Raw genomic sequence first — 22,747 nt, forward strand, 5'->3', positions numbered from 1 at the left:
ACTTTTTACCCATTTCTCTGCATATAAACTCCTGTGAGTCTTAGAGTTCGTTGACGATTACATTGAAATAGGTATATCTTTTAAATATGCTTTTTAAATAATAAAAAAAATGGATTGAAATAAAGTATTTTTGATTCATCTTATAACAAAAATCTTTTTACTGTACAAAAAATTGTCCCTCTTTTTAATTAAATTCAATAATGAAATAAGTTTATCTGTGTCAATCAGTCCGTAGGACGACCCACTCGAAATGAAATTTAATTTAATTTTGTATCTTTTCCATTACTTTTATCGGTTCCACGTTCCATACAATAAACTCGGTTTGTGCCTCCATATACGAAAATTCTTCAGAACTTTAATGTAATTTAAAAATATCGACTTGTGCGAGGAAATTGAAAAGAATTTTATTTGCTCTTTGTGAGTTGTGTTTTATTGGGAGACAAAATGTGTGTATGTATATATTAACATTTTCGATGTATTGAATGCATAATTTAAACTTACAAGTAATTTTGTGGCTTAAAAATGCCCAGATTAAAATTAAACTTTGGGCCCAAATATGGGATCAAGTTAATTTTTGCACCTCAGTAACGTCCCGAATATTCAGGATATCATCACAAACGGGAGGGATTGTTTTTTTACCACATTCTAATGCATTTCATTTCAATTTCATTTCAGTAAAATCAAATATTGAAATTTCAACCCGGATCCCAGTGCGAAACCACCCCTTTCTCCCTTTCTATTATCCACCTTGTTATTTACACAAATTAATCATAAATTCGGAATAGACAATCGGAACGATTCATTCCGAGAGGCACTTTGTCAAAGTTGTCACGAACAGTCTTAATATTAACGAAAGAGACGATAATAATGTATTTTGATAAGCTATATAGCTGTGCAGCTATTGTTGGATGAAACCTGGCATATTTTAGTGTTAAATTGTTTTGAGAATGGAATGAGAGAAATATGCTTCTCAGCTCAATGGAATAAATTTTAAAAACTGTAATGCATACAGTCCCCTTAACGTCGCCATTTAATTGTTCGCGAGCGTAAAATTTTTATAGTCGGAACATTTTACGAGCGGACGTCTGTTAAACTAGAAATTACGGTCGCAAAAATCGGAATCGCGTGATACCCGAGTATTCAATTATTACCCCGTGGAGAGGAAAAAGGAGGTTTACGATGCCTCGGGTTTTATCTCCTTTTTTTTTGTGCATAAATGCACCGAATCGGGTCGCGAAGTCGGCTTTTCCATCAATAAAACTCTTTTGCTTTTACGTCACAAATGGTTTATTTAAATACTGTCGCCCTGTATATATTACTTAAATAGTAAAAGTTTAAGTACAAGTTATGTAATAATCAAAGTAAAAGTAATAAAAAATTTCTTGGAAAATATGACAATGAGGGAAAATTCCTGCGGGAAAGGAAACTTTACTCGAGTAATAATAATGTCGGAATTTGTGTAATTAAAAACTCTTTAAAAAAGTTTCTTTCAGCGATACTCCTTGTTGATTACGGCTGAAGCCCCACTGGTATTTTAAAGTTTTCTCACGTAATATTTTAGAAAATGTTCGTTAAGATGATAATGCTGAACGTAATTGGATACGATTTATGCGGCTTTTTATGCCAGGAAAATATCAGACGCTGTAAATAATTCTTTAGTCTGAGATGTCTTAGATGCCGAAAAATTAAAAGCAACTGTGATCTAAACAGTCGGTAGAAATCATTTTATAGTGATCGTCAATGATTCCTGGGACTTGCAAGGGTTTATATGCAGAAAAATGGGTAAAAGGTCATTTTTTTTCATTCTACCGCATTTCATGTTTTAGTTATATCCTGGATCATTATAAAATTAAATTTTTTATTCGTAATTGTGAACTTGACAGATGATGAAAATTATTTCATAGTGATCGTCAATGATTTCTAGAACTTACAGAAGTTTATATGCAGAGAAATGGGTAAAAAGTCAATTTTCTTTCATTCTACCGCATTTCATGCCTCAGTTACATCCTGGATCATTATAAAATTTTAAATTTCATACGTAATTGTGATCTTAACAGACGGTGGAAATCATTTCATAGCGATCGTCAACGATGCCTAAAACTCACAAGGGTTTATATGCAGGGAAATGGGTAAAAAGTCAATTTTCTTGCATTCTACCGCATTTCGTGCTTCAGTTACATCCTGGATCATTCTGAAATTAAATTTTTTATACTTAATTTTAATCTTGACGGATGATAAAAATTATTTCATACCGATCGTCGACGATTTCTGAGACTCACAGAAGTTTATATGCAGAGAAATGGGTAAAAAGTCAATTTTCTTGCATTCTACCGCATTTCATACCTCAATTACATCCTGGATCATTCTGAAATTGCATCTTTTATACTTAATTATGATCTTAACAGACAAGAGAAATCAGTTCATAGCGATCGTCGACGATTTCTGAGACTCACAGGGGTTTATATGCAGGGAAATGGGTAAAAAGTCAATTTTCTTGCATTCTACCGCATTTCGTGCTTCAGTTACATCCTGGATCATTCTGAAATTAAATTTTTTATACTTAATTTTAATCTTGACGGATGATAAAAATTATTTCATAGCGATCGTCGACGATTTCTGAGACTCACAGGGGTTTATATGCAAGGAAATGGGTAAACAGTCAATTTTCTTGCATTCTACCGCATTTCATGCCTCAGTTACATCCTGGATCATTCTGGAATTGCATTTTTTATACTTAATTATGATCTTAACAGACAAGAGAAATCAGTTCATAGCGATTGTCGACGATTTCTGAGACTCACAGGGGTTTATATGCAGGGAAATGGGTAAAAAGTCAATTTTCTTGCATTCTACCGCATTTCATGCCTCGGTTACATCCTGGATCATTCTGAAATTGCATTTTTTATACTTAATTGTAATCTTAACAGACAAGAGAAATCAGTTCATAGTGATCGTCGACGATTTCTGAGACTCACAGGGGTTTATATGCAGGGAAATGGGTAAAAAGTCAATTTTTTTGCACTCTACCGCATTTTATGCCTCAGTTACATTCTGGATCATCATTAAATTTAATTTTTTATACTTAATTATGATCTTAACAGACAAGAGAAATCAATTTATAGCGATCGTCAACGATTTCTGGGACTCACAGGGATTTATATGCGAAGGAATGGGTAAAAATATCAATTTTCTTTCATTCAACCGCATTTCATGCCTCGGTTACATCCTAGATCATTATAAAAATAAATTTTTTGTATGTAATTATGATCTTAACAGATGATGAAAATCATTTCATAGTGATCGTCAACGAATTCTGGAACTCACAGAAGCTTATATGCAGAGAAATGGGTAAAAAGTCAATTTTCTTTCATTCTACCGCATTTCATGCCTCAGTTACATCCTGGATCATTATAAAATTTTAAATTTCATACGTAATTGTGATCTTAACAGACGGTGGAAATCATTTCATAGCGATCGTCAACGTTGCCTGAGACTCACAAGGGTTTATATGCAGAGAAATGAGTAAGAAGTCAATTTTCTTGCATTCTACCTGATTTCATGCCTCAGTTACATCCTGGATCATCATGAAATTGAACTTTTTATACGTAAATGTGATAAAAAAAGAAAATAATAAATGTTTGCATAGAATGCCTATATTATCAAAATTTTAACTGTAAAGTTTCGCTTTTCTTTTTATACCATTATCTAGGATGTTAGATGAAGTGTAGGGGAAAAAATTATTAGTTATGCTAAACGATGTCTAAAATCTTAAAATAAAAAAGAAATATAAATTATAGGTTAATTCTTTTTTTTTAAATTAAAAGTCCTGAAATAGAAAAAAAAAAGAGTTTTCAAAATTCAATATGATTTTTATTTTATTCGCGTTGCAAGTAAAACCTAATTACGGGGGCATTTTCCAGATAAAAACTCGAAAAGGTCGTTCTTCAGATTTTGAAGTTGCGCGAATTCTTAAAAATATTTAATCTCAGTTTTTCAAAAAATCTCAAAACCGCCATAACCAAAATAATTGAAAATTCTTTCAGTGTCAAATAAAATTTTTGCTGCGTTTGGTTTTTTTTTTATAGCAGTGTTGCTAATTACATCAATATTGATTTTGATTCGAAAAAGTTGGGTTATATGATTAACCAAAAAAAAAAAATATAAAAAAAGTGAAAAAGTTTAAAAATTAAATTTATCAAGTTATTAAAAAAAAACATTGTACGTCATATCCGTTTAAATTATGCATTTCTGTTTCAATTAAAAATATTTATATTTCTTGTAATTAATTGTATTCTTGTTTAAATTGTAGCTACCCCCACCCCCAAATATTCCGATCACAGACAAGAGGTTGACTTTAACACCGGAAAAGGTCATCGCCAACGGACATGGTAAGAAATCACAAAATGTCAACAAATTTGACTTTTATAACAATTAAATAAAAGACAAGCTCCTTCATATAAGGGCATTTTTTCATTCAATTAAACACAATTCCTCATCTAAATTCTAAATATTTAATTTTTCCCATTACACCTAAATCAATCTCCCTTTATCCTCAGTTAAGAGAGAATTCATCGTAAACACCCACCCTAAACGTATAGCGTTAATGGAATTTAAGTAATTGCATAAAATCATTAGACTGTCTGTCTTGGGGACTTTCCGACCAAGAAACTAGATAATGAACCAATGGCAGCAGCTGCTGCTGCTGCTAATGGCGAATTATAGGGCACACATGATGCTGAAAACCTTTATATATTATTGATATAATGCCAGGTATTGAGAACCTTTGACGCTTATCAGCTCTATGCGTGGCAATATTGCTTTTCACGACTTTTTCCAGAGAAAATTCTTTACCTGGCAAAGTAACTTTGCCTTTTCAATAACGACCTAGGCAGTCGGATTTTCCTTCGAGGTATTAGAGAGGATTTAAGGAAAAAGTAATATGGGGAGTATAATTGGCCTTAAGGCAACTTAGTGAAAAGAAATGCTAAGCTGATATTCTAACGCGTTGATTATTGAAATTATAAGTTCGGGAATTTGACGTGCGATTACATTATAAATCCCCTTCGTCCCACCTCTCACTAAACTAAGTTTAATCACCGCAAGTTCTGGAACTAATCACTACTAATTTGTGTTTCGGTGATGGGGTGAAATTCCAGTAATTAAAAGACTGGATGGCTTCGCACCATCGACGTTCGAAATAACGTACGGCGGATAAGTAGTAAATGGGGGCTAAGAGACGCGAGGGTTACGGTAATTAATTGCTTTTTGTCGGATTAATTTGAATTTATTAGGGCATTAGTGTGATGGGATTTTCTCAATAGTTTTACCTTTTAAGGGTCACTTTTTTTAATTTAAAAAAATATTAATTATGATATCAAGTTGCTGTAGTGTTTGAGGGTTAGATGGGGTAGTTTTACATAAATTACTGAACTGACGCAATAATTTGAATCATTCATTATTTTGAATTTATTAGGGCATTAGTGTGAAGGAATTTGCTCAATAGTTTTACCTTTTAAAGGTAATAAAATGCATACATTTGGTCGTCAAAATTTTCAAAGTTCGAAGAAAAAAAGAATCTCTCAAATCTTTTTGAAAATTTGTTTTCTTATAGATTTCGACCCCGTACATTACGAAAATGCTATTAATTTTTTCCAAAAAAAATATCTTATTTTTTTTTTGACCTCGAAGACAAATTTTTTTTTTTTTAAATGATGAAAACTAGTCCCACTCCGATAGCTATAACTCAGCTGCATCGCTGACTTCGGCAATGCGGTTTACGGCTAGTTATAGTAAAAGGATAAGGGTATACGCCAGTATACTCGGCTTCATCCAACTAGTTGAGAAACAAAAAATATGGCTATCAGAAGTTGACCTATTTTTGTAACTTTGAAACTTTGAGGTCAAAAAAAAATTATAAGATAATTTTTTTGGAAAAAACGAATCACATTTTCGTGATGTACGGGTCAAAATCTATAAGAAAACAAATTTTTAAGAAGATTTGAAAACAAAAAAATTTTTCCCTGAAAAAAATGCACATTTGGTCGTCAAATTTTTCAAAGTTCGAAGGAAAAAAAATCTCTCACATCTTTTTGAAAATTTGTTTTCTTATAGATTTTGACCCGTACATTACGAAAATGCTATTCGTTTTTTCCAAAAAAATTATCTTATATTTTTTTTGACCTCAAAGTCAAAAAATTTTTTTTTAAATGGTGAAAACCAGTCCTACTCTGATAGCCATAACTCAGCTGCATCGCTGACTTCGGCAATGCGGTTTGCGGCTAGTTATAGTGAAAGGATAAGGGTACACGCCAGTATACTCGGCTTCATCCAACGAGTTGAGAAACAAAAAATATAGCTATCAGAATTTGACCTATTTTTGTAACTTTGAAACTTTGAGGTCAAAAAAAAATGATAAGATAATTTTTTTGGAAAAAACGAATAGCATTTTCGTAATGTACGGGTTGAAATCTATAAGAAAAAAAATTTTCATGAAAATTTAAAAACAAAAAATTTTTTGACTTTGAGGTCAAAAAAAAAGTCAATTTTTTTTAAATGGTGTAAACTAGTGCCACTCTGATAGCCATAACTCAGCTGCATCGCTGACTTCGGCAATGCGGTTTGCGGCCAGTTATAGTGAAAGGATAAGGGTACACGCCAGTATACTCGGCTTCATCCAACTAGTTGAGAAACAAAAAATATGGCTATCAGAATTTGACCCATTTTTGTAACTTTGAGGTCAAAAAAAAATAAGATAATTTTTTTGATTTTTAATAATTTGAATTTTAAATGAAATCCGTTAATTAATTAGGTTTTATGGAGTTTCTTTAACTCAACATCTCCGAATATACTTTTTTTTTAATTACTAATAATCCTTAAATTATAATTAAACTACACTAATTAATTAATTTCTGTATGATTATTATAAACTTAAAAATTTGAAAGTTGGTAAACAGGTAAACTAGAAATGCGGTAACGTATCCTGAAAGTTTCATTCTTTTGGATATCATCAGTCAGAAGTTAGGAAACATTCATTGAGCAAAGCAGGATCTGAGGTCCAAGACACTTTTTTGATCAAGGTCCCAATAACTGAAAAACTATTTTACTGAAAAATAAGAAAAATCAAGACACAGGAAGGTTCTAATATTGACAACTTATTTTGAGAGGTTTATATTTACCCACATCATCAGTCAGAAGTTAATTAAAATTATTCGGGAAAAGGAACATCAGAGCTTCAAGATACTTTTGTGATAAAAGAGCCAATAACTCAAAAACTGTTTAGCCTCAAAATTTAAAATTTAGCACACAGTTGGCGAAGAATATTGACAACATACCTTAAAAGTTTCATTTTTTTAGACGTCATCAATCAAAAGTTATTAGACGTTCATTGAGCAAAAAACAGTTGAGCTCTAAGATACTTTTCCTATAAAAGTACCAATGACTGAAAAATTATTTAACTGAAAATTAAGAAATTTGAGATGCAAGTAGCTTTTAATATTGTCACCTTCCTCTGAGTGTTTCATCTTTTTCAACATCATCAGTCAAAAGTTAGTTAAAATTATTTGGGCAAAGGAACATCTGAGGTTCAAGACACTTTTACGATAAAAGAGCCAATAACTCAAAAATTGTTTAGCCTCAAAAATTAAAATTTAGCACACAGTTGGCGAAGAATATTGACAACATACCTTGAAAGTTTCATTTTTTTGGACGTCATCAATCAAAAGTTATTAGACGTTCATTGAGCAAAAAAACAATTGAGCTCCAAGATACTTTTCCTATAAAAGTATCAATGACTCAAAAATTATTTAACTGAAAATTGAGAAATTTGAGACTCAAGTAGCCTCTAATATTGTTAATTTACCCTGATTGTTTCATATTTTTCGACATCATCAGTCAGAAGTTAATTAAAATTATTTGGACAAAGGAACATCTGAGCTTCAAGACACTTTTACGATAAAAGAGCCAATAACTCAAAAACTGTTTAGCCTCAAAATTTGAAATTTAATACACAGTTGGCGAAGAATATTGGGAATATACCTTGAAAGTTTCATTTTTTTGGACGTCATCAATCAAAAGTTATTAGACGTTCATTGAGCAAAAAAAACAATTGAGCTCCAAGATACTTTTCCTATAAAAGTACCAATAACTCAAAAATTATTTAACTGAAAATTGAGAAATTTGAGACACAAGTAGCTTCTAATATTGTTAACTTACCCTGAGTGTTTCATCTCAAAAATATCCAATAACTCAAAAATTATTTAATCTAACAATTTAAAATTTTGCACGCAAAAAGCCTGGAATAATGATAATTGATCCTAAAAGTTTTATTTTTTTGGACATCATCAGTCAAAAGTTATTAAACTGTCATTGAGCAAAGGAGCATCTAAGTTCCAAGATATTTTTCCTATAAAATTCTCAATAACATGAAATGTTGGTAACTGATTCTAAAAGTTTTATCATTTTGGACATCATTAGTCAGAAGTTATTAGACATTACAACAACACAACAACGGAATATCTGAGCTCCAAGACACTTTTACGATAAAGGTCTCAATAACTCAAAAACTATTTATTCTAAAAAATTGAAATTTTACCGACAGGAGGCGTGAAATATTGGTAATTGATCCTACAAGTTTCATCATTTTATGCATTATCAGTCAGAACTTATTAAGGATTAGTTGAGCAATGGAATCCCCAACTTTTCCAATAAACGTCTTAATAACTCAAAAACTATTTGTCCTAAAAAATTGAAATTTTAGAAACATACGGCCTAAAATGTTGATAATTGATCCTGAAAGTTTCATTTTTTTAGACATCATTATTCAGAAGTTATTAAACATTCATTGAGCAAAGGAGCATCTAAGTTTCAAGATATTTTTTGTATAAAATTCCCAATAACTCAAGAACTATTTAACTTAAAAATTTTAAATTTTATGCACATATAACGTGGAATATTGGTAACTGATTCTAAAAGTTTTATCATTTTAGACATCATTAGTCAGAAGTTATTAAACATTAATTGAGTAGCGGAATCTCTGAACTCCAAGGCACTTTTCAAATAAAGGTCTCAATAACTGAAAAATTATTTATCCTAAAAAATTGAAATTTTATCGACAAAAGACCTGGAATGTCGGTAATTGATCCTGAAAGTTTCATTTTTTTAGACATCAGTAGTCAGAAGTTATTAGACATAAATTGACCAATGGAGTCTCTGAGATCAAAGGCACTTTCCTTATAAAAAAGTCCCCATAACTCAAAAACAAATTTAACATGAACATTCAAAATCTAACATACAAAAAGACTAAAATATTGAAAACTGATCCTTGAAGTTTCGTTATTCTGGACATCATCGGTCAAAAGTTATTAAGCGTTAATTGTGCAAAGGAATTTGAGAGAGGTATTTGAGAATAATATATTATATTTTATGTTATAACCCAAAATTTTGACTCAGTAGATTTTTGAAATTTTGTACAAATATCCTTTGGACAATTTGACCGGACACCTATTTCAGTATTTTTTAAAATATCTACAAAAAATTGAGAAAAAAATATTTTTGAAAAATTGTAATTGAAAACAAATTTAACCAAATGATCATAATTCAGAAACTTGACTAAGTACACTATTGAAATTTTGTACAAATATTCTCTGGACAATATCACTGGATACCTATTTTAGCGTTTCTCAAAATATGTACAAGAAGTTAAAAAAAATTTTTTAAAGAAATTATAATTGAAAAAAAAATAACAAAATGATCATAACTTAGAAACTTGACTAAATACAACGTTGAAATTTTGTACAAATATTCTAAGGACAATTTAAGTGGATACCTATTTCAGCGTTTTTTAAAATATGTACAAAAAGTTCAGAAAAAAAATATTTTTGAAAAATTGTAATTGAAAAAGAAATTAACAAAATGATCATAACTCAGAAACTTGACTGAGTACACTTTTGAAATTTTGTACAAATATTCTCTGGACAATATGACTGGACACCTATTTCGGCGTTTTTCAAAATATGTACAAGAAGTTAAAAAAAAAAATGTTAAAGAAATTATAATTGAAAAAAAAATTAACAAAAAGTTCATAACTCAGAAACTTGACTAAGAACAACTTTGAAATTCTGTACAAATATTCTCTGGACAATTTGACTTGACTTTGGTTTGTTTCCCAAAATATGTACAAAAAGTTGAGAAGAAAAATGTGAAATTCAATATTTTAGAAATGTACATTTCTAATTAATTAATTACAGTTAAGATTAACTCATTAAATAATTCTTTTACGACATTAATTAGTACATTATTCCTGCCAAAGCTCAAATTTATTCGCGAATGTTTATTAACTTAATAAATTAAGATTAATATTTTAAAATGTATTTTTTTTATTCACTTTTAATCCTTTAATTATCATTAAAATTAGTGTGTGATAACTTTAGTAATTTTACCACTTTATAGCCCTACTTGACATTTTATTTATTTATTACGACATAAATTGGCCATAAATAATACTAAAGTTTCCATATTAAACTTCACGAAACTTAATTGAAGTTTCTTTTTCAGTTTTTCTTATCGAAAAGCAAGTTAGTCTAAGGGGACCTAACGTAATAATAAAGTTTAAAAGTTCGAAAAACCTTTTTCGTACATTTATTTATTCGGGATTACTTTGTTAGTAGGTTTGGTTTTGTTCCTCGGTAAACACCCTTGAGGCTTCGGTTATATAAAAAAAAAGGTATATATTGTATAAAAACGGTTTTTTACACTTATTTCAGGTTGATGTACGCTTTAATGTACAACGTGTGTACCAGGTAAACTACCTTTTGACGTTAATGACTGTTCCAACTGTCATAATTGACAGATAACACATCAAAAGGTTATAACAACTTGACAGCTCTAGCAGTGGTGCCATCTTAGAAAAGGAACTATCAGTAATAGTTAATATTACGTCACTCCTTGTAACCATAACAAAATGGCGGAGTTTTAAGACGTTTACTAGTTTACTTGCCCCCATTTTGTAGATTCATGGATGTGAATTGTGAACAATGATGTCGCGGTACTTTCAAAATGACGTCATTACATCTTAGTTCAAAGAGAAAATGGCGTTGATTACTGGGAAAAATTTAGGTTAAAGAATTATAGGTAACATTTAAAAGTCCCGCCATGTTTTTCTAAGATGACGTCCACTTTAAACGTTCTAGGCGTTTAAACAAGGGTGCCAAAGCCAGTACAATTCTAATATGTTAGTACAATTTTACTATTTTTTTGATTGGCTAACTTTGTCTACAAGGTTCTTCTAGGAGATTCTAGTACATTTTAAAAGAATAAAAAATCAATTAAAGAGCACTAGGAAGTATAATTTAATGATTCTAGAATTTTATCATTATCGGATCAAAAACAAAATGGCGGCTTATTAACTTTAAGAGCTATAGGCAATATTTAAAACTCCCTCCAATTTTTTCCAAGATGGCGCTTATCTGCTATTTCTACGTCACAATCATATATATACGTACGATTATTTACCTTTTACTAAATGCCATGTATAAAAAATGTATTTTCATAACTTGCATGAAGTGGCAGATGGGCGCCATTTTGGACAAAAGAATTTAATCAAAAGGTGCCATAGAATACATAAATATGTTGCTGTTCTCGTATCAAAAACAACATGGTGGCCTGTAAAGTTTAAGAGCTACAGGTAACATTTAAAACTCCCGCCCTTTTTTCCAAAATGGCGCCCATTTTAAACGTTCTCGGGGCTGCCAATTGCTACAATTCTAATATTTTAGTACAATTTTACTATTTTTGGATTGGATAACGTTGTCTACATATGTGAGATTATATTACATTTTAAAAGTAAAGAAAATTAATTCAAAAGTGCCATAAAGTATTATTTAATGCTTCCAGAATTTTGTCATTATCCGAACAAAAACAAAATGGCAGCTTATTAACTCGAAGAAGTATGGGCAACATTTAAAACTCCCGCCAATTTTTGTCCAAGATGGCGCTCACCTGCCATTTCTCAAGATGGCAGATTGGCGCCATTTTGGCAAAAAAATTAAATCGCAAGGTGCCACGAAGTACCTAAGAGTTTTGTTAATATTAGATAAAACACAAAATGGCGATTTATTAACTATTGGCAAAATTTTTAACTGCCGCCATTTTGTTTCCAAGATGGCGTCTCTCTGCTAAGTCAAAAGATTATTTGTTGATCAGTACATGCCACGTCCAAGGAGTTAACTTCAATTTCAACATGCTCACCTACGAGCGCCATTTTGGAAAAAAAATTAAAATCAAAAGATGTCATGGTGTTTATAAAAATTCGGCATTAAAAACAAAATGGCGGGCGGTTAAATCTAAGTACAAGCAACATTTCAAACCCCCAACTCTTTTTTTGCAAGATGGCGTAAATTTGCTATTTTTACGTCTCAAAATTGTTTAGTGGTTAGTATACATGCCACGCCCAAAGAGTAGAGCTCAATTTCGAAATGGAAAATGAGCGCAATTTTGGAGAAAATCAAAATGTGCCATGCCACTTAAAGATTCTGACTCAAAAACAAAATGGCGGCTTGTAAAGTCTAAATACAAGCAAAATTACAAACCTCCGGTTTTTTTTCCAAGATGGCGTTCACTTACCCTTATAAGTCAAAAGGTTATTTACTGGTGTGTACTGGTTTACTGGAATTTGACTGGTAATTTAAAAGGCTCCCTGATTTTAATTCAAAAGCAAAATGGCGGCTTGTTAAGTCTAAATATAGAAAACATTTTAACCTCCCACCATTTTTTTCCCCAAGATGGCGTCTATTTGTTATTTTTAGTTAAAAGATTGTTTACTGATCAACACATTCCACGTCCGAAGAATTTACTTCAATTTCAAAATAAAAAATTAAAATTTCAAAATAAATTACGCCATTTAGAAAAAAAAAATCAAAATGGTGGTATATAGGTATGTTCTGTTCAACTGCTCAAACCCCCGCCATTTTTTAAGATGGCGTACATCTGCTATTTTTAAATCAAAACATTGTTTACTTGTTTCATTTCTTATTCAAAATCAATTCTCACTCAATCTCAATTTCAAAATAATATTTCATAAAGAATTAAGATTGAAAACAAAATGGCGACTTTTTGATTATAAATATAATCAACAGTTCAACCCTTTGCCTGTTTTTCTCAATATGGCGTTCATTTGCTATTTTTAAGTCATAAGTCTACTGGTCACTCTCAAAATCAAAAAAAAATCAAGAAAAATCCCAGCTTCAAAATAGACGCAGACAAGCGCCATCTTGTAATAAAAAATTAAATTAAAAGATGCCATGGAGGATTTTGTCATTATCCGAACAAAAACAAAATGGCAGCTTATTAACTCTAAGAAGTATGGGCAACATTTAAAACTCCCGCCAATTTTTGTCCAAGATGGCGCGCTCATCTGTTATTTCTACGTCACAAGTTTTAATATTCACTAAGTATTTTATTAAATTTAAAATGGCAGATGGGCGCCATTTTGGCAAAACAATTAAATCGCAAGGTGCCACGAAGTACCTAAGAGTTTTCTCAATATTGGATCAAACACAAAATGGCGATTTATTAACTTTAAGAACTACAGGCAACATTATTAACTCTCGCCATTTTGTTTCCAAGATGGCGTCTCTTTGCTAAGTCAAAAAATTATTTGTTGGTTAGTACATGTCACGTCCAAGGAGTTAACCTCATTTTCAACGCGCCATTTTGAAAAAATTAAAATCAAAAAGTATCAAGGTGTTCATAAAGATTCCTGATTTAAAATAAAATGGCGGCCAGTTAAATCTAAGTATAAGCAACATTTCAAACCCCAAACATGTTTTTGCGAGATGGCGTCCATTTGCTATTTTTACGTCTCAAAATTGTTTAATGGTTAGTACATGCCACGCCCAAAGAGTATACCTCAATTTCGAAATGGCAGATGAGATTTTTTTCCAAGATGGCGTTTATTTACTCTTTTAAGTCAAAAGATTATTTACTAATGTGTACTGGTTTACTGGAATTTGACTGATAATTTAAAAGGTACTCTGATTCCAAGTCAAAAGCAAAATGGCGTCTTGTTAAGTCTAAATATAGGAAAAACATTCAATCTCACACCATTTTTTTCTTTAAGATGGCGTCTATTTGTTATTTTTAGTTAAAAGATTGTTTCCTGATTAAAACGTGACACGCCCAAAGAGTTTACCTTAATTTCAAAATAATAAATGGGCGCCATTTTGGAAAAAAAATTAAAATGGCGGTTTGTTAATTTTAAGTATAATAAGCAACTATTCAAACCTCCACCATTTTTTTTCAAGATGGCGTCCATCTGCTATTTTTAAATCAAAACATTGTTTACTTGATTGTTTATCTCAATTTCAAAATAATATTTCATGAAAATTTCGGATTAAAAACAAAATGGCGGCTTTTTCATTATAAATATAAGCAACAGTTCAAACCTCTGCCTGTTTTTTTTTTTCAATATGGCGTCCATTTGCTATTTCTAGGTTATAAGTTTGACTACAGAAAAAATTTTACTGGACATTCTCAAAATCTTAAAATCAAAAAAAAAAAACCTACTTCAAAATGGACGCAGATAAAAGCCATCTTGTAAAAAAAAATTAAATCAGAAGATGCCATGGAGGATTTTAAGATTTTTTGAAAACCAAAATTTTGCTATTCTTGAATTAAAAACAAAATGGCGGCCTGTAAGGTCTAAATACATTTTCGCTATTTGCCATTTTTTCTAAGATGATGCCCATCTTGGTCCATTTTGAAGTTAAATGATTCCAGATAAACGCCATTTTAGAGAAAAATGGCGAGGGTGTTAAATATTGTTTATACTTAGACTTGACAAGCCGCCATTTTGTTTTAAATCGGGATTTCTTATGATCTCCGTGCACCTTTTAATTTCTTCTTTCCAAAATGGTTAACCAAGTTAAACCAGTCATCTTTACGTGAAAATATTGGGTACGATAAATTCAGGTTATGTATTTTGTAAGAAAGAAACCAATAAGGGTGATAGGCTCAGCACCATCCAGAATCTAACACCAGGGTTACAGTTCTATTACAATTTTGGACAATTTCTTCGACCAGCTTTGACTCATTTATGTGTGTAATAGTTTATATATTTAAAAAGAAAAATCTATTTTAACTTTATTATACTTATCAAAACCTCTCAGGCACGCTAATGGAACTACGCAAGGTCCATTGTTACAATTAACCAAAACAAAAGGTAACTTCCGAAGCTATTAGAACTCCCAGAACGTAACGGTATTAACTGCACATCTACTTCATAACCCCCTTTAATGGAACCCGGTAATTGTTATTTAACTTTCTAGGGAATCTTAACTAACTTCGTGGAAGCTCAGTAACTTCTCCATCTTCTTCCGCAAGTTTGCCACGTCAAATTGGATTCGAAAGTTCCGCCTACACACGGCATTTTCCCGATTTTTCACACGTAAATTCCCTCCTTGTTTACTTTTATTCCCGCTCACCACCACCGATATCCCGATGGGTTTCCAGTTTTCGTGTGTTCCTGGTATTTTTACGGGACATTCGGAGAAACGGGAACGAGTGGGACGATCCCAGGTGGTGGTAGAAGCTTACGGCGATCCGGGAAATTTGATTAAATTTAAGTGATTTATTACTCTCCGGTTATACGTACTGAATATTCGGGGACAAAATAATATTTCTGATTTATTTCCTTAGACCGGGAGGCTTAATTAGGGGTCGGAAAGTGTTTTTTTAATTAACTGTTGCCAGAATCGCTCTGGTTGTTATTTTAGCGCAATAATGTAGATTTTCTCTCGAAGTGAATGAAGCTTTTGTTACTTATAGTACAGTGAGTCTGAAAAATTTAAGTTTTGGCAAAAATTGGCATTTAAGTTTTGAAACTTTGATGAAAGTCAGCGTTCCTTATAAAAAGTCCAAAAACAAAAATTTTTTGTAATCGATTTTTGCGAAAACCGTGAATTTTAGGGTAAAAAGTCCGAGACAAAAAATGTTTATAACTAAATTGCCTACAATTTCAATTCGAGTATTTTTTCTGTAAAATCAAATGCGCAGAAGATGTTAAAGACACCTGATCTTACTTTTACAAAATTTTGTCCTGAAATAATTTTTTCTTCACTGTTTAAAACACTGTGAACGTATAGAACTGAAAAAAAAATGATGCATGCATTTTTTTCTTAATATATCTTGTTATCGAGATACAGTGCGTTTAATTTCCAAAATACGCATTATATCAATATAAATTGGCTAGTAATAATTTACTGGAGCTGTTTTGTTTAATTTACCAAAAAAAATCTGTGTCATTCCCTCCTCCTTGAATATTGAAAAAATTTTTTGAACTCTATTTCTTAGGAAAACTAATCAAGTTAAAGAAAAAATTCTGATTACTACCCGTGTAAAGTCTAGTTTAGAGATCTATTAGAATCTTTGATGTGCCGCGAATAGTCCGTGTGCCGGTGTTGCTTGTATTGTTACATGGCATGCATGTTTAAATCACAAAATTTGATGTGAAAAGAGTCATAAAGCAATATTCTAAGCGATATTTAATCATTCTATTAAATAAATAAATGTTTTTACAATACATTTTTTTTGCAAAATTTGACTACATACATCCACGTACTATTTTGTGACGATACGGGTAATCTGATGTGCGATTGAAATAGAGACGAGGGGATTACTCTTGCGAAATTAATTTTATGCCTATTTAATTTGCCCCGGCTAAGATCTACTTACCCAAAAAGGGATGAGAAAAGGGATAAAGAAAATCTTGCTAAGAGGATAATCAGATAAGGCCGTACAATATCTTTTTCAGAACTTCAATTTAAAGGCTCCTAAATCTGCTTTTAGATGGTATTAAGGGTCTTTTTTCAACAAAAAAGGGGGATGTAAAAAGTGCGGTGTGTGTATTTATACCGGGTGTTCGAAAAATAGATGGAAATATTTCAATGGGTGATTCCTTGTAAAAAAATATGAGAATAAGTTTCTATAAACATGGGTACGGAAATGCACAGTTTTCAAGATACAGGGTGATACATTTTTTTAAAAATATAATTTTTTTATAATTATTAAAACAAAAAATCAGTTTGACATTGACAAGTGTCAGTTCTCCTAGAAAAATAATTATTATTAATAAACAATTAATATTTTTAAAAAAATTTATCACCCTGTATCTTGAAAACTGTGCATTTCCGGACCCATGTTTATAGAAACTTTTTCTCATATTTTTTTACAAGGAATCACCCATTGAAATATCTCCGTCTATTTTTCGAACACCCTGTATATGATGGTTTTTAAAAGGGTTACGTATCCACTTAGTAACGTAGGTATAGTGCTAAGTTTAATAATAATAATAATGATAATAATAATAAAAATAAACGTATTTTAATGAAAACAAATACAAAATAAATGAAAATAATTACAAAACGGAGAGGACTTCATTCTATGCTTAAACAAACTTAAATTGTAAAATTTACCCACATTTCAAAATCAAGAGAGTTTACAAATTGAACAAAAAAATTAAACGAAGATAAAGCAACGCATATAAGGAATTTTTTATATTAATTTTAAATTTTAAGTATCTCCGATTTTGCAATATTTTAAAATTTGAGCAAAAAGAGTACTTTGAAAAGAATAAATAAGGAAAAAAAAATTGGCGGATTATTCACATAGGACACTACAAAATTAATATTTAATTCCTTTAAAATGTGCTAAAAAGAGGCCTACTCTAATCTAATTGATTGTCGAAACTCCTTGCTATTGATAATTACATTGTCAAACTTTTAACATATGGACTCGCAGTTGCCAAATAGTGGACATTTTCTAAGAAATATGATTATTACATATTTCATATTAATTTCAATTCGGACCAAAATCTCAAAAATTACCAAAACAATAAATAATACATTATGGGTGTCTTATGGGTGAAAAGTTAAAAACTATTTTTTTGGATATTATATAAACGATTTTTAGTAATTTTTTATGCGTAATTTCATTAAAATTAAATCATTTTTCCAAAACTGCAGAATGCAATAAAATAAAAAAAAATCAAACTTAGAACCTAGGCTCATAGTTCACTAGGCCATGAAATCCTTGTGGCAAACACCTAAAGCGACTAGAACCTTAAATTTTAAATACTTTGTCCTTCTATTAATACTTTTTTAAATGAATATTTAAAATTGGAATCCAAGTGGTAAAGAGTTAAAATATTGTATAGCACTATACGTGAAAGACCTCTGAAAAGAGAGCTGAGTATTGGTGAGTGATTATCCATATATATCTATAACAATAATCGAGTGCACCAGTTTTCGTGGAACGAGTATTGAGGAAGACTCTTGATTTTACTTACCAAAGTGCAGCTGTCGACTAGATTTTATTTTAAACTACTTATTGTAAAAAATTGTTAGAAATATGGTCACATATTAAACGCACACCCACATGCGACTAAACCTTATACAACATTTCAATAATTAATGTCAGAGAAGACCAAAGACTCACATAGATTTTTTCTGGCTAAGTGTATGATTTAAAATATATCGTATAATATTATTATAGAGAATAGGATTATTAAATAAAGTTTTTAAATGCTCATGATATCTTAGGTCGCTGCCCAATATAACTCCAGGATTCCTGGCACTCTGGATCACCTTTAGTTTTTTGTTATCCAAAGTTATCTATATGTGGTTGGTTTTAATTTTTTTTAGTGTTCTTGAAGCTGTATTGTGAATAGGGGGAGAAAAATAAAATTTTCCAAACTTTAAAGTAAACACTCGCAATTTAATAATTCGTATTTCTTTAAGTACGTGGCCAATTTAGATTTAAAAAAATGGCATTTTTGCGAAATCTCAAAGTGCTCTTTTTTCATACATTATCGAGGTAGGGTACAAACATTGTATCATGAATACTAAGAACGGGCAAAATCGAGGATTCACATATTGTTTTTTTTTCGTATCTTGATTTAAATAATATATTTCTAGTTGAATAAGCTATTCTGAGTTACCTTACCTGATGCCAAATTTTAGATTTAATTTATTCATTATAATATTTGACCGATGACTATCACTAAAAAAGGGAACTGCAATGCATTTTGGAATGATATATTACTCGAGACTTGTGACAGCCTCTTAAGATCACCGACTATATTTATGTTGTCTTCCTGTATTTTGAAACATTACGTTTATATCGTCCGCATAATTTTCACCCGATTAGGCAAATTTTACCGCCCAATCAGACAATCCAATATATTTCAAAATAGCAAGTAGGATATCATGATCTAAAGTGTCAAAGGCCTTGAAATAATCTAACATTACGAGAATTGATGACTCCAATTCTATCCGAAGATTGAACAATTGTGTCGTCCGATTGCTTTTTAGGTAAAATGTTATTAGTCTTTACGAAAGTTATAGTTTGAGTTTGTATAACTTTTTCCGTTATTTTATTTTTTACAAACTAGGCAAGTCAGTAGGAGAACTGATTACAAATATTCAAATACATCTGATAATGAGCAGCCGTAAATCCTTCATGAATGAATGAAAATTATAGATGGCAAAATGGCACCTGTGTATTTATTTTATCACCTTATTTTTATTTTTTTATGAAACAGATTCAGGTGCAATAAGTAGGTACCTATTACATATTCATAAGCTTACAGATCTAAGTTGCCAGACATTTATGTGTTATAAAATTAAAATACACAAAAAAGGCACAAGAAACATGACACGAATCTGACAAAAAAGTGAAAACACTGAAAACTAATAGTATAATAGCACTAACCTTAAAGCTTTACGTTTTTCTTGTTCTTTCTGTTTTCCCTGAATTTCCCTCCCTTTTCCACTCTCGCTAATGTCAATGTCAAGTCAACTGTAGAAATTATCTGTGAAATGTCAATTAGTGATGCCCCCGAAACCAAATTCTGAACTAATATAACTGTCAAATATGTCCTTTGAAACACTTTCTTAGTTTTATTTCTTTATGCTTTAGCCACGAACTTAATAAATATACCTGGACTGCTAATGCATACGGCCACGATATTCAAAAATGGCCACCGCCTGGTGGCCGCCATTTTTATAGTGGTTGTGTCCTTTTGATGTTGGTCACTCTGAACATTTTCAGTGTTGCCAACAAAAAATATATTAAATAATGGTAATGAAGTTGACGAAGTTGACGTTTGACGTGTGTGTATAGGCAATTAAAAATAGGCAATTAAAAATACTTTTTAAAAATGAGCAAAAAATACAGTTGATGATGATCGAAAAAAAAACGAAACGTCGGATTAACTTTTTTTTTGCGTCATGAGTATAAAAATTGGCAATGAAAACCTATTTTTTATTTTCCGATATCTCTTTAAATAAAGTCGGTAGAAGGTAAAAACGATTTTGACAAATTTCGGTTTTTTTGGATATCTCCGAAAGTATCCGGAATTTTTAAAATTTTTAAAGGTCATTTTATTAAGCTCCAAATTGCGTAACTTTGCCTCTATTTAACCGACTCTGTAACTCTTACGGTTTCCGAGATCCCAATGGTCACCCTCGAATTTGGAACACCCTGTACATGGAAGGAAAGTAAAACTCGTAATAGTAAAAATAGAAAGAAAATAAAAGTGTTTTTAACGGAATTTGTCAATACAAGCAAAAATTTAAATGAAGATCATTATTTTCATAGTATTAGGATTTATAAGATTCAAGTTTACGTATACATTTATAAGATTCAAGATTATCAGAATAATAAAACAAATATTTTAGAGTGCATGCATCTATTCCAAGTTGATTGAAACTTTTTCTCATTTTAGTTGAGGATTACCTTCTATCATAATTTTAATTAAATCTTAAAGAAGTACAAGAAAAATCACAGATCTAACGCAACTATCTTAAATTCTTAACTAAATGTAACTTTCTATTTTGTATTTTTGTAAACATAACCTCTTAAAAACTTCAATGGTTTTGCTTCCCTACAATTGGCACAACTGAAATTTGTCAGAGTGACCAACATCGGAAGGACACAATCACGCAAAATGGCGGCCCTCTAGTAGTGGTCATTTACTTTTAATTGAATTAGTAGTCCAGGTATATTTATTAAGTTCGTGTTTAGCATATACAAATTTAAGAAAAACTGCTAGCCATGCATAAAGGACTTTGTGCCAACAGTAATGCCATCTGCATATGGCAAATGAAAAACCCCAATCTTTGAAGGTCAATATCGCGTCTCCTATAAGCTCTCTCTTTATAAATCCAACGGATTTTTATTAGTTTCTTCCCTCTGAAACCAACCAGATCATTCGCAAGGTCGTAGCTCTCTTATTAGCCGAGATCCGGTCAACTGAAAACTCTTCTTTATTTTTATATGCAGCTCACCCAGTAGCCAACGGTTGCGCCACCATCATCCCCAACGGTAAAATCCCATCGGCACCACAACCGCCGACCACCACGAAGACAAAATCGACTTGCTCAAAACCACAATGCTACGCACCAAATACCCAAGCCCTTAGCACAAAAAAAGACGTAAAAAAGGATGGACTTTATCACAATGACCATACAGTGTTAGCAGGTAAACCAACATCAACGAATCGAGTTTTTCTCGAGTTCCGAGTAAATAATTTTAGTCTCTTTAGGTGTATGCGTGGATTGGGGTCAGGGTTGGGGCTGGTCGGGACAAGTGAACGCTATCGCACCCCAAATATCCTTCACAACGGAAATGATCGGCACTAGTGCAGCAGCGATAGCGCCAGCTGTTTACTGTCATACCGACACTGATTACTCTATGACCGGATATGACGATTTCGATTGGAGCGCTTTCGGCGATTTTTGTTTCTAATCGCGCTCGCCTATATTTCATCCCTATAAAATCCAACCGATTCGACTGAGTTTTCTGGAATTTATTCACGATTTTCAGGTGAAATGTCATCTGTATTTGTTTGCTTTATGTACTCGGGGTGTACCAATTGATAGGCCTAAAAAATAATTTTTTATGATACACACTATACGGGGTGTTCGAAAAATAGACGGAGATATTTCAATGGGTGATTCCTTGGAAAAAAATATGAGAAAAAGTTTCTATAAACATGGAAATGCACAATTTATAGAAATTTTTTCTCATATTTTTTTACAAAAAAATAACCCATTGAAATATCTATTTTTCGAACACCCTGTATGTTATGGTATGCCAATCGTTACTCAGTACTTTATGCTCCAAAAATAACAAAGTTATTGATGTTTAAAGTAAAAGGTGACTGAGCTACTATGTATCATTTGGAACACCTTGTATATATTTATTTGCTCCTATTGTACCTCACCAAATGAGGCACTTATGAGCATATTTTTTATATTTATATAATTGCTTCTATATGCCTAATTTACATGATGTGTTGGCACTTTATACAGGAATTGTATTCTGCTGTTACAATAGTAAAACAAATCAATATATAAAGAGCCTTGCAGTGGTATAATTAAAAATGTATATACACCCCTGTATTGGATACGAAATCCTGAATTACTGCACTGTACAGGGTGTCCCAAATTCGAGGGTGACCACTGGAATATCAGAAACCGTATGAGTTACAGGGTCGGTTAAATAGAGGCAAAGTTACGCACTCATTGAGTTCTTATGGGAAGTACTAGAAGGAGTAATCGGACATGCAAATGCGATACCTCATTTTAAAGGCAATTAAAATCACTTTTTAAAAATGAGAAAATGCAATATGGCACCCATAAGAAAAAATAAAGTTGATGGTGATCGAAAAAAAAAACGAAACGTCGGATTATTA

General features: G+C 31.5%; 1 protein-coding gene across 1 annotated transcript in view; it reads left to right on the forward strand.

Annotated features, from left to right (window-relative positions):
- Window positions 1-22,172, forward strand: part of LOC126735244 (uncharacterized) — a 98,553-nt gene extending 76,381 nt beyond the window's left edge. The window contains exons 5-7 of the mRNA XM_050439193.1: window positions 4,310-4,388; window positions 21,334-21,531; window positions 21,596-22,172. Of these exons, the coding sequence (XP_050295150.1) occupies window positions 4,310-4,388; window positions 21,334-21,531; window positions 21,596-21,798 (480 nt within the window). The 3' untranslated portion in view covers window positions 21,799-22,172. The remainder of the gene's footprint in view (window positions 1-4,309; window positions 4,389-21,333; window positions 21,532-21,595) is intronic.
- Window positions 22,173-22,747: the final 575 nt, after the last annotated feature.

This window comes from Anthonomus grandis, chromosome 4 (genome assembly GCF_022605725.1).
Source record: "Anthonomus grandis grandis chromosome 4, icAntGran1.3, whole genome shotgun sequence".
In the NCBI taxonomy this organism is placed as follows: domain Eukaryota; kingdom Metazoa; phylum Arthropoda; class Insecta; order Coleoptera; family Curculionidae; genus Anthonomus; species Anthonomus grandis.